At 35.5% G+C, this 16,667-nt stretch overlaps 1 protein-coding gene across 2 annotated transcripts in view; it reads left to right on the forward strand.

Moving 5' to 3' along the window:
* The first annotated feature begins 1,235 nt into the window (after positions 1 to 1,235).
* The window catches only part of MYOZ2 (myozenin 2), a 35,030-nt gene continuing 19,598 nt past the window's right edge, over positions 1,236 to 16,667 (forward strand). Inside the window, exons 1-2 of one of the 2 annotated variants that reach the window (XM_024732003.1) lie at positions 1,236 to 1,355; positions 1,933 to 2,022. In XM_024732003.1, coding sequence (XP_024587771.1) covers positions 1,947 to 2,022 — 76 coding nt within the window. In that variant the 5' untranslated portion in view covers positions 1,236 to 1,355; positions 1,933 to 1,946. Of the gene's footprint in view, positions 1,369 to 1,932; positions 2,023 to 16,667 lie in introns of both variants that reach the window. The other variant, XM_024732002.1, reaches the window with a different exon arrangement.

Here is a 16,667-nt window from a genome sequence, read left to right on the forward strand (position 1 = left end):
TTACCTCTGGGCAAAATTTATGTGTGAGAAAAACAAACTTCCATCTTTTTGAAATTTCTGTTTTTAGGGTTTTCTGTCACTCCCATTCGACTTTAATATTAACTAATACAAAAATATTTAAAAAATAAAGCAGAGTAAGGGCTTAGAGTGTGGCACCATGTGATATTTTATTTTATTTTTTTCTTTTTGCGGTACGTGGGCCTCTCACTGCTGTGGCCTCTCCCGCCGCGGAGCACAGGCTCCAGACGTGCGGGCTCAGCGGTCATGGCTCACAGGCCCAGCCGCTCTGCAGCATGTGGGATCTTCCCAGACCGGGACACGAACCCGTGTCCCCTGCATCGGCAGGCGGACTCTCAACCACTGCGCCACCAGGGAAGCCCCATGTGATATTTTAGACAGGGTGACTGGGGAAGGACTTTATGAGGAATCAATAGTTGGGGGGAGTCCTGAATGCATGAGTAAGCCAAGTGGTAGGGGGAGAGCATGTTCCAGGAAGTGGGAAATAGTAAGAGCCAAAGCCTGGATATGGGAAGGAACATGCTTCTGTGTTCCAACATGGCCTACCTTCCCAACTTCTTATCCTGATTCCCAAACAGAAATCCTTGACTCCAGACCTTGCAGAGATCAGTCAACTTTGTAGGCACTGTTCTCTACAGGGTCTCTTCAGAAAGACTCATGACCCAGCTGTGAGTCTAAGCTTTTACTCAGATAGCTTCAAGGCTCAACTTCTAAGGCCCATTACAGAATGCTCCCCCACTTCGCCATTCAAATATAACACATTTTTCTGAACTTACTATAGGTTCTCACTCTTGCTTAAGGGATGGCACTATTGATCTGCCCCATATTGCTTTCTTTCTTCTTGAAACTCCTTAGATATTATGGTCAATACTTTCATGTTAATTGTTAATAATCTATCATTCTGTTCTAATTGACGTATTCAATATGTATCTTTTGCCACCTCAATTAAGATGTAATGTAAGGGCTACATCTTAAAAAGTTTTAAAAATCTTTTTTGGCTAGTATCTCTTCAAACAGAAGGTACTCCATAAAAACCTTCTGTATGTTCATTCAAACATCTCACAAACTAGAAACACAATGGAGAGAACCTAATCTTTCTTGGTTCCTCCCTTTTGCCAGGAAGATATGAGTAGCTGAAGTATTTGGTGCTATATATAGTCAGTTGATGTCAGCTGGATGCCAGTCTCTTCAGAAAGGCTCAGTCCCCAGTTTGAGTCAGAGCTAGGGACCATGCTATCCCAGGCTCAAGGATAAAAACCATCGGGCCCAAGTGCCATCCATATTCCATCTCCAGTCTTTCCTCCACAAATCAGGATTCATCCTTCCTGAAAAGCACGGTCTAAGAGCAAGGTAAGTATATTGTTTCCTAAAATGTTCTATTAGTCAGTTGTCCAAGGAAGTTCAGAGTTGTGACTCATTAATGGGCTTTCTTTGCTTTAAAGGACAGCTGTTGATGCCAATATTAAAATACTACCACCAAAGAGTTCTGGTTTAATCTGGCGTCCTTTCTTCATTCTTACAATTTGCTGGAATTGATGTACTGTGATGTTAGTACAAATGAAGGCCAGTAAGGAAATAATGACAGATTAAAATAAACTGTGGAAAAGAGAGAGGAAGGGGAAAGGAGTCCAGCTCTTTCATCGTTTCTCATTGCCCAATAATCATTGTACTAGTATATAGATAAGACTGGGCTGGAAACTCTGAGAAACAGCCTCTGTTCACTGTGACATTGCCTGTCAATGAATAGCATGCTCTGTCACCAGACAAGGAATGGTGTTAAAGTCTTTCAGTAGAAAGCAATAATAAACTCTTAATAAAGAACAAAGATGCTGTCTCTCAAAAGGATGATTATAAAACACTCCAAATGAGTTCTTGACATTGCCTCAATAATGTTCCTTTATTTTTCACAGGGAGGGAACAAAAAAATCATGCTATCACATAATACCATGGTGAAGCAGAGGAAACAGCAAGCATCAGCCATCATGAAGGAAATCCATGGAAATGGTATCAGTGAAAACCCTTCACAGCAATAATATAGCTCAGCATTAATGTAGACTCTTCCTGATGTTATTTAATATTCTATAGTTTACTTCCTTTAAATTCTTGCTATTCTGTCATAACAAACCTGGAGCTCTAGGGGGTGTATAAAAGCCTATGGTAACTAATCCTTTTGTAGTCATCCTTTCTCATTTGAAAGCTATTTTCAGATGAACAACTGCTCTAAAGGAATGAAGCAATCTGACAGCTGATGTACATTCTACTTGGCTTGCCTTTCACATTTCACGTTATAAGTTAATATCACCACTCTCAGATCTTTTTTTCTCTTTTTTGGACAGGTCTCATACAATCTTGTCTTCATTGTCCATCCCACAAGATCTATCTTGATTTCTTTTACCTTATATTACACAAATCATTCAAAATCTGTTCTAGCGTCCTTTTTTTTTTTTTTTAAAAAGGTGTTAAGTTGGAATTCATATTCATTATGAACTTCTTTAACCCTGAAACCAGTCTTCATATTTAGTAACTGATTTACCGAGATATTCTGTGTGGAAATCTACTTCTATTTATAATTTCTAGGAAAATATAGATTTCTTATAGTCTCAAGCATATAACTCAAAAAAATTTTAATATAAATTAGATGCAAGATGATATTCCACTCTCTTCTCTAAGCTCTAGCAAAACACTCTAGAAAGTAATGCTTTATACATTGCTTTTTGATTGTTATAAAGGAAATTCAACTTTGATTGTTATAAAGGAAATTGAGTAAAGGATAGCATCAATTTTAAAAGTTAATAAGTAGAATATCTAGATAGTTTTAAGGGCTGATTTGAGCCATTCCAGAATATATTTGTGGAGTTTTCAGGGCACCTCCTTATTTCCCTTCTATTAACAAGGAATGTGACCTTTTACCTGAACAATACTAAGACCTAGAGCAATGAGATCTTTCACCAGGTAGCTGGGAAAAGGCATAAGTATAGCATTTTTATATTTCACCTTCCATAAAGCAAGCTGAATAGAACCAATCAGAGACTGTGTTAGATGCTTCCCCCCATAATGCAGTCATATCTAAAGGGTTCTGTTATTAAGTTTTGCTTTCTATTTTTTTGCAATACAAAATCACCATACTGGCTTCAACTTAGACCCATTTTTACTATGATGTCAAACTAGTTTGGAATAAAGTGAAAATAATTCTGAATCAGACACCAGAACTAAATTTGTACCAATGCAAGGTTCCAAAATTCAAGCTTCTTTTAAATTTTTGCACTTCTTTGTATTTCCTGCTTCATGTAGTTTACTTGAAATTGTTTTAATAGTTTCCTTGATCAATAAGGAAAAAATCAGATAATCACTTGAGTTTGAGACTAGATTATTTATCTTAAAACTAGGCTTGGGATAAGTTATCATTTTCTAATTGCATCATAATCACAAATCAATCCATCATTTTAATGTATTCCCAGTTTAAATCATGTGTTGGATTCTACTCTCTTATTTCTGACATAGACCTATAAGAGTATCTTTTCCTTTTTTTATAATATAACTTTTGTTGTTTTATGAAATATAAAGAAAAAGTACAATTATATCTCAAGGGGAAAAAAAAACCTCAAGACTATAATCTCACCACCAACAGGTCCTGGCCAAGTAAAGTCTGCTGAAGCCCTCCCTCCCAAGTCACGGGAAGATTTCCAGTCCCTTAAATGGAGTCACATGCTCTGCCTTTGTTTGGAGGTCAAGTACTACAGATAACAGGGATAATCACAGACTTCTTTCTTAACTCATCTCAGATAAAACAGCTGCAGTACTTTAGGAAGCAGTTTAAATAATTTCCTTCTTTTATTTCCTCTGACATTTTACATGGAACTTTACTATTTGTATATGACATAGTGTTTAGAGATCTGGAGCTAGGGGAGTATCATTTTTTCTAAGGAGGCAGAAATGAGACATGGACTGCAGAGAAACCTTTCTGGGAATAATTCTGCAAACTTTCAAACACTTCACACCAACAAAAACCTGTATAATTTAAGATAAAGCATGCAACTCTTTTGATCTTAATTCTAAGACTAAGTAAAATTTGGACTGGATTGTCCTCTATAAAAATGAATAGAGAAGCTATTTGAAGTTCTTCTCCCACTCCCTTCTCCCCTTGTGCATCAAGATTTTTTTTTTCAGTATTATAATTCATTTATTTTTTATATCACTTTTCAAAGAAATTTAGCCTGGAGGAGAATGAAATGTGACAATGAGTTGTCTTCTAAACCTGAGCTAGGAGTTCAGTCCAGTTCTTGCTGTGGGGAGAGAGACTATAGCTGGTGAGCCTTGAGATGATCAGTAGGAAAATATAAGAATCAAAAAGGAGAGTTTTTCATCAGAGCACTCATTGAATCTGAAGGAGAAATAACCTCAAAGAATTACTGAGAAATCCTACCCATATAGACTAAAATACATAGAACTGGATAGCACAAGTAAAAATGTAGATAACTCAGAGCCTCTACTAACTATATGCCAATTGTTCACTCATTATGGATCCATAATGATTTGGTGTCAAATAATGTACCAGAAGCAACAGTAATTAATAAAAAGTATCTCCCAACACTAAGGCTCTATACCTTCAGACAGACCATCCTCAGCATCATATCATGATGATCATCAACATGGTCATCAACATCAATATTAAAAGTGTTAGAGCTGATGATTAGTAGCTGTTTTGTGTTACTACTGTGATGCAAAACCCAGAAGCTTTAAACAGAAATATCAGAGCCATGTTGCAACTGTATAACAAGTGCTATTCTAAAAGACAAAAACACCAAAATACTTTGCCATTATCTGTCATGAATTAGTTGTGGAGGCAAGAAAAGATGGCTTATAATGGTTCCATGCCCACCAGCCCTGTGCTATTTACTCCTGATGCTGTACATATTCTCCAGTGGTGATCATGTTTCTCTCTCACTCAGTAACTCATTTGAGACTTGATTACTGAAGGAAGAGAGAGAGAGAGGGAAGGATAAAAGAATAGGAAGTAATAAGTCTATAGAGAAAGAGAATGGGGAATGAGAATGGAGGAAGGAGAGGCACTCTAGAGCAACTGGCATCCGTCCAGAAATGGTGGGGAAAAGGAATAGGAATTAAAATTATCTAAGAACTGGGAGTATGCTGTCCCCTGATCTTAAGCACAGATATTGCTGACAGTTTAGAAGAAGAGCTTCAGAAATAAAAAGACTACAGTTGTTTCAGTCACCCTACGGTTTTCGCACCTGGGCTCTGTGAGGACTTTTTTGGTATGTTTTTTGTTTGTTTGTTTTTTCCCTCATGACTGGTGAACAGCTTTTCCCAGCACACAGAAGAGGACTGAGCAGATTGTTTTTGCGATTTCAGGAAAAGAGTTTAGTCTGTGGTCTGAAAACAGGAAGCCAGGTTCTAAATGGAGTGCTGTTGTTGATATCGTACCAGGAGCCCTGAGTTCCAGACCAGACAGCAGATACCTCATCTGAAAATGAAGAGGTTGGATCTGTTGAGTCATCTAATTCTAAAATTTCATGATTCTATTATATTGAGCTATGTGCTCAAACATCAGTGTATTTGAGTTTTTCCACCAATAACAGAGGCAGTGATAATATTAACACAAATTGCAGGGGTACTTTGAAAAGCATAGATATAATGTCTTGACTTTCAGACAAAAGATAATGTGAAGACCCCTTTTACTTTTCCTGTATAAGCATATCTTAAACTGTAATTAATCAAGTCATCAATATAAAAATGAGGACACCAGGAAGGACTTAAACACTACAGATCAAATGTAAAAAGTCTAGGGGAGAAAAAGAACTTAACCTAATGCTTAATGTACAAATTTGTTAGTTTTCTTTGGTTTAAAATTTCACATTAGCATTCTCATAACCCGAAGAAAAAGCATGCTTTATCTTGAAAATTGGTGTGCAATAATATGTTGTGAAATCATGGATTTTTCTAAGCATGCCATAGATTTCTAATAACGCTCTCCAGCAAAGTAGCAGCAGGAACTAGGCTAAATTCCAATTTATACCAAAGTTGAAATTATAATGTTTAATTCTTGCCATATTCTATCATCCTAGAAGAATGATGAACATCATTTCTTTGTTGCCTTTTTCACTCTAATATGCTCTAGATATACATCCTATAAACAGTACTAGATGAATTACTGGTTTGTGTAACTCAATTTGCATAATTCAATACATTGGTAATCTCATTTTTTAAATATTTATAGATTTGCACAGTTATTGAATGGTAATACATTAACAGTAAATTTTTGAACTCAAATCAAGGCAAGGAGATATGAAATAGGAAAATATAGAATCCCAGATGAGTTTCAAAATCAACTTTTTAATCTAGAGAAAATTATTAAAGATTACTAATAAACCTTTAATCAAATGTAGACTTCTCAAGTATTATTCAAAACCACAGTCTGGACTATTAACTTTTATATAATATGTATATATGCATGTTGCAGTATGCAATAATGTATATTTATGGACTATTATTCAATCTACACAGGCCAACTGTCTGTAAACAGGCAGAAGGGTCCTGTTAAGTGTAGAGAAAATCTCTTGGCTTCAATCAGGCTTTTAAGTAAATTGATAGGACCACCCTAAAGCGAATCAATTTCAGTTATCTCCCCTTCTGTGGTTTTGCCCATTTTACCAGAATTGCAGCTGCCCGTGAATCATGGCGAAACAGTTTTAAAAGATCTTTTGTCTTACTATTATTTATAAGTGGGTATCTTTACAAACTATGAATTGGATTCACTGATCTAACTAAATATGTAACTTTGGTAGGATCAAAATTACAAATTAAAAATACAGAACTACCTGTGCACACATAAATCCTTGTTGACTAAGTTTTAGAATGTTAACCTATGAAATAAATGTGAAAAAAAAAGTTTTTTGGAGGAATTTAGGTTCAGTGTCTGCTCATAAGACTGCATATTGAAGAAAGGTTTGAAAAAGGAATTGATCACATTTTCAAAGATCACTGATACTCTCCCAATAAAATGCAATTTTCCATTTGGTTTCCAGTACTCATAGTAATATGGTTAAAGTGGAAGGAAAGTATATTCAAAAATCAAAAGTTTGAACTTTTTAATGTAAGATTTTAAATCTTAATTTGGCTACAAAAATAATGCACATTTGAGGACATTACTGAGAAAGAATATTGATTACAATTATTTAATATTTCTAGTAGATTGAAAAATGTGGAGGTTTTTGTGGAAATTAATTTGATAATGGTCAAGACCCTAAAGTTATATTGTAATAGTTTTTTATAATTAGATATTTATTCCAAAATAATCATTATTTCCTTAAAATAATAGCAAACTATAATAGATTAAGTCCTATAAAATCTTTAAAGAATAAATGGAAAATTCTGGATCACTATAAATGACATTAACAGGAAAGCATGCCTAGCAATATTATTTTCAATAGATGATCTAATGCCACAAAGACAACCTTCTAATCCATCAGGGCAAGGATATGAACCCTGAATAAGTTATATCATTTATCAGGCATCCAGATTAAACACACTGTTAAGACCCTGCACAGAGTTTGCAATAAAGGGCAGGGAACAGCTGAACTTGGATTCTATCTGCTCAGTTGACACCATTCTTTTCACTCTGAAAGTTTAAGTAAATGAAAGTGTTCATACATTAGATTTCCCAACTCACAGATGGTCTGGAACTCCAGCTCCAATTACATCATAAACTTAACTACTGGAAGGGAAGGGGAAAAAAACCTTGGAGAATTTAGTTTATGTCTTTTATTGTTTGTTTGTTTATGCAAAATATATTGACTTAAAATGTTCCTATGTCTCTATCAGTTTGCTAGTGAATATTTAACTGGTTCTTTGGGGGGAAAAATGCCTTGGTTTGTAGAATTTGCCAATTTCTGTGGTATAAATACTCTTGCCATGGCCAATTTTGAGCTACCATCAAGGAGAAACTGAATGCAGAGTTGGAAAGAGATGTGTAGTAATACAACACTATACAGTATTTCCACCATACAGATATAATAGATATAAGAAAACATCAAGAGCATAGATAATAGCAAAAAGGAGCAAAACATTTAGAAAGTGATATTTTTGAGTATTTATTGCTTTCTTTTTAATATAACTTATTATTAAGTTTATATAATTTAATTTTAATAGTGGTTATGTTCACTGAGTTTAACTACTGGCTAACAGAATTTCTGAAAATTTATCAATCGACTCTTGTGAACCAGTACAAGCCTGCTCCAGACACCACTAGATTTCTCATGCAGTGCTTCTGGTCCCAGAGATACACAGGACCTTTAGATGGTCACTCAAAGCCAACTATTAACTCACTGTCTGTTACTTACAGAGTAAGAGGGAGAAAATTTAGGCTTAAAGGTAGTAGAAGGAAGTATGAAGAATAAGCAAAGAGAGTTGAGAGTTGGTCAATTATTTTGTGTGCCTTCTCCTCTTTCCTTTTTGTCTCTTTTGTCTCCTCTCTTGTGGTATAAATTTACTAGTAATAATGGATTGTACCAACTGATTATTGAGGGTAGGTAAGTTCCTCATGGCTCTTGCTGCACATCTACTCCTTGTAGCAACTTGGGTGATGATTACTGTGTTTTGCTAAAAAGGAGTGAATGTTTCTTATGAGCCCAAAGGAGTCTGGCCAGAGGTATATCCATATTTTATACTTCTGCTCTATTTTTCCTCTCCTCTTCGAGGCCCCCACTGCTGGGCTTCTAGGCTATTCTTCTTTACTCTTTCTTGATTCCAATCTTAATAGACTTTTTGGACCTACATCAGTGAGATGAAGATCTGAAGAGAATAACCATAGTTAGCATGCTTTTAGTTGAAAATAGCAGAAAATCAGAAACAAACTAAAGGGAATTTATTGCCTCACATAACTGAAAAGTTCAGAGGTGATTTGTTAAGTCTTCATCTGGCAGCTCAAGTATGCCATTAAGGACCAGGTTTCTTTCTCCCTCTGCTCTGATTTTCTTGGGGTAAGCTTCACCCCACATCTGGCTCTATCATTTTATCAAGTACATACCAACATTTTCCTGGGCAATATACATCCGTGCTTACCTGCAGCAGGAAAAGAAAGTATCTTTGGCACAATGTACACAAAGAAAAGTCCTGATATTTTGCCTCATTGACCTGGGTCAGGTCACACACCTGTTCCTGTATCAATCACAAAGGTTAATTAATTCCTGTCAAATATACCCCAGAAAACTATTGTAAATCTAAGTGGCCATAGGGATGGAATTCAAGTAGGGCATGTGGTTATTTCAGAAACATTGGTGGAATCAGCTAATATTGGCGGCCATTAGGAAGAGGAAAATGAGATAAAAACATTTTCTCAAATTTTTGTCTTGGGATCCCCAAATTAAACTTATGCCATAGCTTGAAATTTAGAACTTATAGAAAATAACATAATAATATGCTATTCCTTTTTCTAGCTCCTCTATTTTCATTTAACTGTTTATAATGACTCAAATTGGCAACAGAAAAGGAGAGAAAGAGAAAAGCTGCATCCCTGTTTTGGTTTCCTTATGAAAAAACTTTGTAGCCTTAACTGTAAGGAGAGATTCCATTGCTATAATATAAAGACTGTTGTCTTTGCATTTTCTAGTGGCTGCCTGCTTTGGGGCATTTTTATTTCCTGAAAATGTCCCATTAAAAAATTTGTTTAAAAACATTATTTGTAATATATAAATACATTACATAGAATGTGTATTCCTAGAAGGTTAATGGACAAAAAAAAATCTATTGATTTCGATTTTCTGTGTTATTATTTTATTCTGTTTCTCTCTCTTGCATTGCTAATTGAATTATTTTAAGAAGCATTTAAGAAGCAAAGGAGATTTCCCCTCCACCCCGTAGTATTGCATCAAATTACTATAAGCCATATTGTGTCTTTTTGATCATTTGTGATCTAAAGGGAACTTGCTATTTTGATTCCAGAATCAAAAAGCTGAAATAGTCCACTCCTGTCACACTTTCTAGAACACTGAGGGATATATTCATAGACACACTGAAAAACAATCCAGCTCCTTCCATGTTGCTAGCACACAGTAACAGCCTCCAAACACTTGCAAATAAACAATAGTGAATATTCCCTGTAGAACTCAGCAGAGCTGGCAAACAAATCCCAGGAAACTGTAAAATACCCTCATGTACCCTGTTGTGCGCCTTCATTCCTCTTCCGTAAGCTATTTCTGCCAACCCTGGGGACTGTAAAGCACAGAATTTTTTTGTTTTTTCACCTTAGAGAGTAGACAATGCCACTCTGCGCTGCATTAGGAAGGGCTATGGAAATTTTTTTAATTGAACATTTTTTTAATAATAGACTTTATTTTTTAGAGCGGTTTTAGGTTTACAGAAAAACTAAACAGAAAGTATAGTATAATGTTCCTATATACCCCTTCTCCTCCCAGCACACGGTTTCTCCTATTATTACCATCTTGCATTAGTGCGTTATACTTGTTATGATTGACGGACCAATATCGACGTAGTATTATTAACTGAAGTCCACAGTTTACATAAAGTTTCACACTGTGCGGCACTGTCCTATGGGTTTTCATGAATGCACACTGTCACGCGTCTGCCATTACAGTATCATACAGAAGAGTCTCACTGCCCTAAGATTCCCCTGTGCTCAGCCTCTTCATCTCCACTCCCTCCAGACAGCCGCTTGGCAGCCAGTGATTCTTTTACTGTCTTCCAAGGTTTTGTCTTTTCCAGAATGTCATAGAGTTGGAGTCATATAGTAGCCATTACAGACTGGCTTTTTTCACTTAGCAATATACATTTAAGGGCCATTCATGTCTTTTCATGGCTTGATAGCTCTATTAAACTTTTAATTTTGATATAAATGTAGTTTACATGGAGATGTAAGAAAGAATACCAAGCAATCCCACGTACCTTTTCCCAGTTTCCCACGAGAGCAACATCTTGTAAAAGTATAGTACAATATCACCATCAGAATATTGATATTCATGCAGTCAAGAGAGTCCTACCAATCACTAATGTCTCCCATTTATATATATATATCTTTTCATTTTAAGATGCTATAAAATGGAATCATACAGTATGTAACCTTCGGGGATTGGCTTTTTTCACTCAGTGTAATTCCCTCAAGATAGATCCATTTGCTGTGTTTCAATAGTTTGTTCGTTTTTATTGCTGAGTACCATGCTTTGGATGGACCACAGTGTTTTTAACTTTTTACCTACTCATTAAAGTACATTTGAGTTGTTTCTTTTATTATTATTAAGAATAAAGCTGCTATGTATAAAGCTGTATGAACATGTATAAAGCTGTATGAACATAAGCTTTCATTTCACTGGGATAAATGCCCAGTATTGCTGGTAGTCCTATGTTCAGTTTTTAACAGAGCCTATTAAATTATTTTCTAGGGTGGCTGTACCATTTTACATTTCCAACAGTGATGTATGAGTGATCCAGTTTCTCCACACCCTCCCCAGCATTAGATGCTGTCACTATTTTTCATTTTGGCCATTCTTATACGTGTATAGTTATATCTCATGGTTTCAATTTGCATCTCTCTAATGACTAATAATGTTGAACGTTTTTTCCTATGCTTATTTGCCATCTGTATATCTTCTTCAGTGAAATATCTCTTCCTGTCTTTTGCCCATGTTCTAATTGGATTGTTTGCTTTTTTACTGATGACTTTTAAGAGTTCTTTATATATTCTAGTCTGTTTTCAAATATGTGGTTTGCAAATATTGTTTCCTACTCTGTAGTTTGTTTTTTCATCCTCTTAACACAGTATTTCTCAGAGCAGAAGTATTTAATTTTGCTTAATTTATCAACCGTTTCTTTTATGGACTGTGCTTTTGGTGTCAAGTTTAACAACATTTTGTCCAGCCCTAGATCCCAAAGGTATGATCATGTAATTTTTCTTCTTTAGCCATTTAATATGGTAGAATACATTGATTTCTGAATATTGAACCAATCTTGTATCCCTGGAATAAACCCCACTTATTCATGGTATAGAATTCTTTTTCTGTATTGTTGAATTCTATTTACTAATATTTTGGTAAAGATTTTTGCTTCTATAAGCATGAGGGATATTGATCTGTAGCTTCTTTTTTGTGTGTTGTTTCTGTTAGCTATCAAGGTAATAAACTAATTGGGAAGTGTTCCTTCATCTTCTGTTTTCAGGAAGAGACTATGTAGCATTGGCGTTAATTCTTCTTTAAATGTTTGGTAGAATTCTCTGGTAAAACCATCTAGGTCTGAAGATATCTTTTGGGGGAGATTTTAGAATTATAAATTCAATTGCCTTATAGCTATAGGATTAATCAAATTATCTACTTCATGTTGGGTGAGATGTGTTACTTTCTGCTTTTCAAGGGATTGGTCATATTTTTTCTGTTTTCAAATTTATGTGAATTTACATGTAGAGTTGTTCATAGTATTCTCTTTTTATCCATTTGCTATCTGCAGTGGCTGTAGTGGTATCCCTTATTTTGTTCCTGATACTGGTAATTTGTATCTTCTACATTTCTATTTTTCTGTGTCAGTCTAGCTAGAGGTTTGTCAATTTTACTGATCTTTTCAAAAGCCAACTCTGTGCTCAACTGATTTTTCTCTACTGTTTTTCTGTTTTTAATTTCTACTCTTATCTTTATTATTTTCTTCCTTCTGCTTGCTTTGGGTTTATAGTATAGATTTGATACTTTTCCTCTTTTTTTAATGTATGCATTTAGTGCTATAAATGTCTCTCTCAGCACTGTACTGTCTGTGCCCCATAAATTTGATATGCTCTATTTTTAATTTCAATCAGTTCAATGAATTTTTTATTTCCCTTGAGACTTCTTTGACTCATGGATTGTTTAGAAGTGTGATTTTTTTTTTAGTTTCCAAATGTTTGGAGATTTTTCTGTAAACTTTTTGTTACTTATTTCTAGTGTGATTCCATTGTGATCAGAGATCATACTGTATATAATTTTGATTCTTTTAAATTTGTTGAAGCTTACTTTATGGTCCAAGATATTGGTCTATCTTGGTATATACGCCATGTGCACTTGGAAAGAATGTGTGTTCTATTGTTGTTCAGTAGAATATTTTATGCTGTTTATAAATATTTTATAAACAGTAGGATTATATCCTACTGGTTGATGGTGTTGTTGATTTCTTTTATATCCTTGCTGATTTTCTCTCTGTTGTCCTATCACTTGTTGAGAGAGGAATGTTGAAGTCTCCAACTCTTAATTGTGGGTTTATCTATTTCTCCTTTTAATTCTATTAATTTTTACTCCATTTGCAGCTCTGTTTTTTGGTGCATACACATTTAGGATTTCTAGGTCTTCTTGATGGATTGACACTTTAATCATTATATAACGTTCTCTGTCTCTGGAAATTTTCTTTGCTCTGAAGTCCACTTTGGAATTAACATAAGCGCTTCTGCTTTCCATTGATTAATGTTTGCTTGATATCTTTTTCTATCCTGTTACTTTCAACTTGCCTATATTGTTCAAGGCACTTACTTGATGTGAGTTTCTTCTAGACAGCTTATATTTGGGTCATGTTTTGTTTTTGTTGTTTTTTTGCGGTACACGGGCCTCTCACTGTTGTGACCTCTCCCGTTGAGGAGCACAGGCTCTGGACGTGCAGGCTCAGCGGCCATGGCTCACGGGCCCAGCCCCTCTGTGGCATGTGGGATCTTCCCGGACCGGGGCACGAACCCATGTCCCCTGCATCGGCAGGTGGAGTCTCAACCACTGCGCCACCAGGGAAGCCCTTGGGTCATGTTTTAAAATCCAGTCTGCTAGTCTCTATCCTTTAATTAGGGTATTTAGAGCATTTTTATTTAAGCTCTACTAATGATGTGGTAGAGCTTAAGTCTATCATTTTATTTTTTGTTTTCTGTTTGTTGTCTCTGTTTTTCCCTTCTGTTTTCTTTTTCCTAGCTTCCTACAGATTACTTGCACATGTTTCAGAATTCCATTTTTATTTATCTATAGTTTTTCAAGTGTACCTGTGTAGTTTTTGGTAGTTGTTCTATTACATTAGATGTGCTTAACTTATCAAAGTCTATGGATATTGTCATTTTATCAGTTCAAGTGAAGTACAGAAAACTTATCTACCTTCATGTCTATTTACCCTCCCCTGTTTATAATAAAATTGTGTTAACTATTTTCTACATATATTTATATCAGAGTTTTATAATTTTTGCTTCTATGATCAAACATAATTTAGAAACTCAAGAGGGGAAGGGAGGCTTACTGTATTTATCCACGTTTTTGCTTACTGTAATCTTTTTTTGTTCCGATGTTCTAAGATTCCTTATTTTATTGTTTCCCTTTTGTTTAAAGAACTTAATTTAGTTATTTGCTATGGTCTGAATATTTGTGGCCCCCCAGAATTCAAATATTGAAATCCTAATGTCCCTGATGGTATTAGGACATGGGGCCTTTGGGAAGTGACTAGGCCATGAGGGTGGGGTCTTCATGAATGATATTAAAGACCTTATGAAAGAAGCCCAAGAGAGCTTTCTTGTCCCTTCTACCATGTGAGAACACAGTAAGAAGTGGGCAGTCTACAACTCAGAAGAATGATTTCAACTGAACCTACTATGCTGCCACACAGATCTCAGACTTTCAGCTTCCAGGCCTATGAGAAATATATTTCTGTTGTTTATTAGCCACCAGTCTTCAATATTTTGTTGTAACAGCATGAACCATTTTTCTAGGGTAGGTCTCCAGGCAACAAATTTCCTAGTTTTCCTTCATCTGAAGATGTCTCAATTTCCCCTTTATTTCTAAAGAATATTTTCAGCAGGTATCAGATTCTGGGTTGACATTTCTTTTTTTTCAGCATTTTTGTGCCACTTCCTTCTGATCTTCATGATTTCTAATGAGAAATCCACTGTCATTCTCATTTTTTTCTCCCCATAGGTAAGTTGTCATTTTCCTCTGGCTGCTTTCAAGATTTTCCCATTGTCTTTAGTTTTTAGAAGTTTATAATATGTCTTGTTGTAGAGTTCTATAGATTTATCTTTTATAGAATGCTTTTAGCTTCTTGAATCTGTAGGTTTATGTCTCTTGCCAAATTGGGGAAGTTTTTAGCCATTATTTCTTTGTGTACTTTTCCAGTCCCACATGCCTCCTCCTCTCCTTCTGGGACTTCAGTGATACAAATGCTGTATCTTTTGTTCTAGTCACACCAATCCCTAAGGCTTTCTTTTTTTTTTTTCCCAGTCTATTTGTTTTTCTCTGTTGTTATTATTGGGTAATTTCCATTGTTCTATCTCTCAATTCACCATTTCTTTCCTTTATTCCCTCCATTCTGCTACTGAATCCATCCACTGAACTTCTTATTTTGGGTATTTTATTTTTCAGTTCTAATGTTTCCATTTGGTTCTTTACAACTTTTATTTCTCTGCCATGATTTTTTATTTCTTTGCTAAAATTTTCTATTTTTTTCATTTGTTTCCAGAAATTTGTAATTGCTCTTTGAAGTATTTTTATCATGGCTGCTTTAAAATCTTTGTTATTTAATTTTAATATCTCAGTCACCTCATGTTGGCACCTGTCTTTTTTCATTCAGTTTGAGATCTTCCTGATTCTTGGTATGACAAATGATTTTTTTATTTGAGCCTGCATATTGTCATATTATGTTCTAAGAATCTTGCTCTTATTTAAGCCTTCTGTTTTATCTATCCTAGTCTGACACTGCTTCAGCAGGGGAAGGAGAGTGCCATCTCATCACTGCCAGGTGGAAGTAGGAAGTCAAGGTTTCCCAGTTGGCCCCTACTGAAACTTGAGGAGGGTCACTTAGTTACTAGTAGGAGGGGGTAGGAGTTCCACTAACACTACAGGGGATGGAGGGTTGTTACTGGCTGACAGGGATGAAAGTCCCAGCTTCCTCCTTAGCCCCTCTGATACCACCCTTATGGGAGCATCAGGGCACCTCATTACAGCCTTGCAAGGGTAAAATTCTGGGCTCCCCACTTGAACTTTGTTGATATGGGTGAGGCCAAAGTTTTTCCTGTGGTATTTGGCTGAAGTAGAGTAGCTATTGTCTAAAAGTTTTCTGTCTTTCTAGGTTGCTTCTTTCCTGGTCTTGGCTAGTGAGAACAATCTTTTTTGGAGGCTTTTGGCTGCACCTTTTGGTGTTTCTGGGTTAATAGCATCTTCAGCTCCAAGTCTGGGATATATGGGGCTAAAAGAAAACCCAGAGAATTCAGTACCTTGTTGTTCCTTGGATCCTGAGGAAGGACCTTGTTGTCCCTAGCTGGTCTGCCTTCTTCTCTCCAACTTCCAGAGTCTTCTTATGTTTATTTTATACATAATGTCCAGGATTTTTAGTTTTACTTAGTAGAGGTATAGGGAAAAGTAGATCTATTCTATCTTCCCAGAAGCAGAAGTCTTGATATTATAATTTTTATAATTAGTGGAGCTCCTCTCTGGGTAACATCAAAATATATAAACAAATTGATTTTTTTTCAAGGCAAAATGGGGAGAAAATTTGTAAGTAATTTTATTATTTTATCCCTAAAGACCTCCAAAAGCCTAATTATTAGGGTTAATTTGTTACATCAGAAAATGTTGTCCCCATCAACCAGCATAATTATTTATTTTACCAATGGTCCAATTTTTCTTCTTTGCATTTAAGAGCAGTCC

This window comes from Neophocaena asiaeorientalis, unplaced genomic scaffold (genome assembly GCF_003031525.2).
Source record: "Neophocaena asiaeorientalis asiaeorientalis breed wild unplaced genomic scaffold, Neophocaena_asiaeorientalis_V1.1 scaffold88, whole genome shotgun sequence".
Taxonomy (NCBI): domain Eukaryota; kingdom Metazoa; phylum Chordata; class Mammalia; order Artiodactyla; family Phocoenidae; genus Neophocaena; species Neophocaena asiaeorientalis.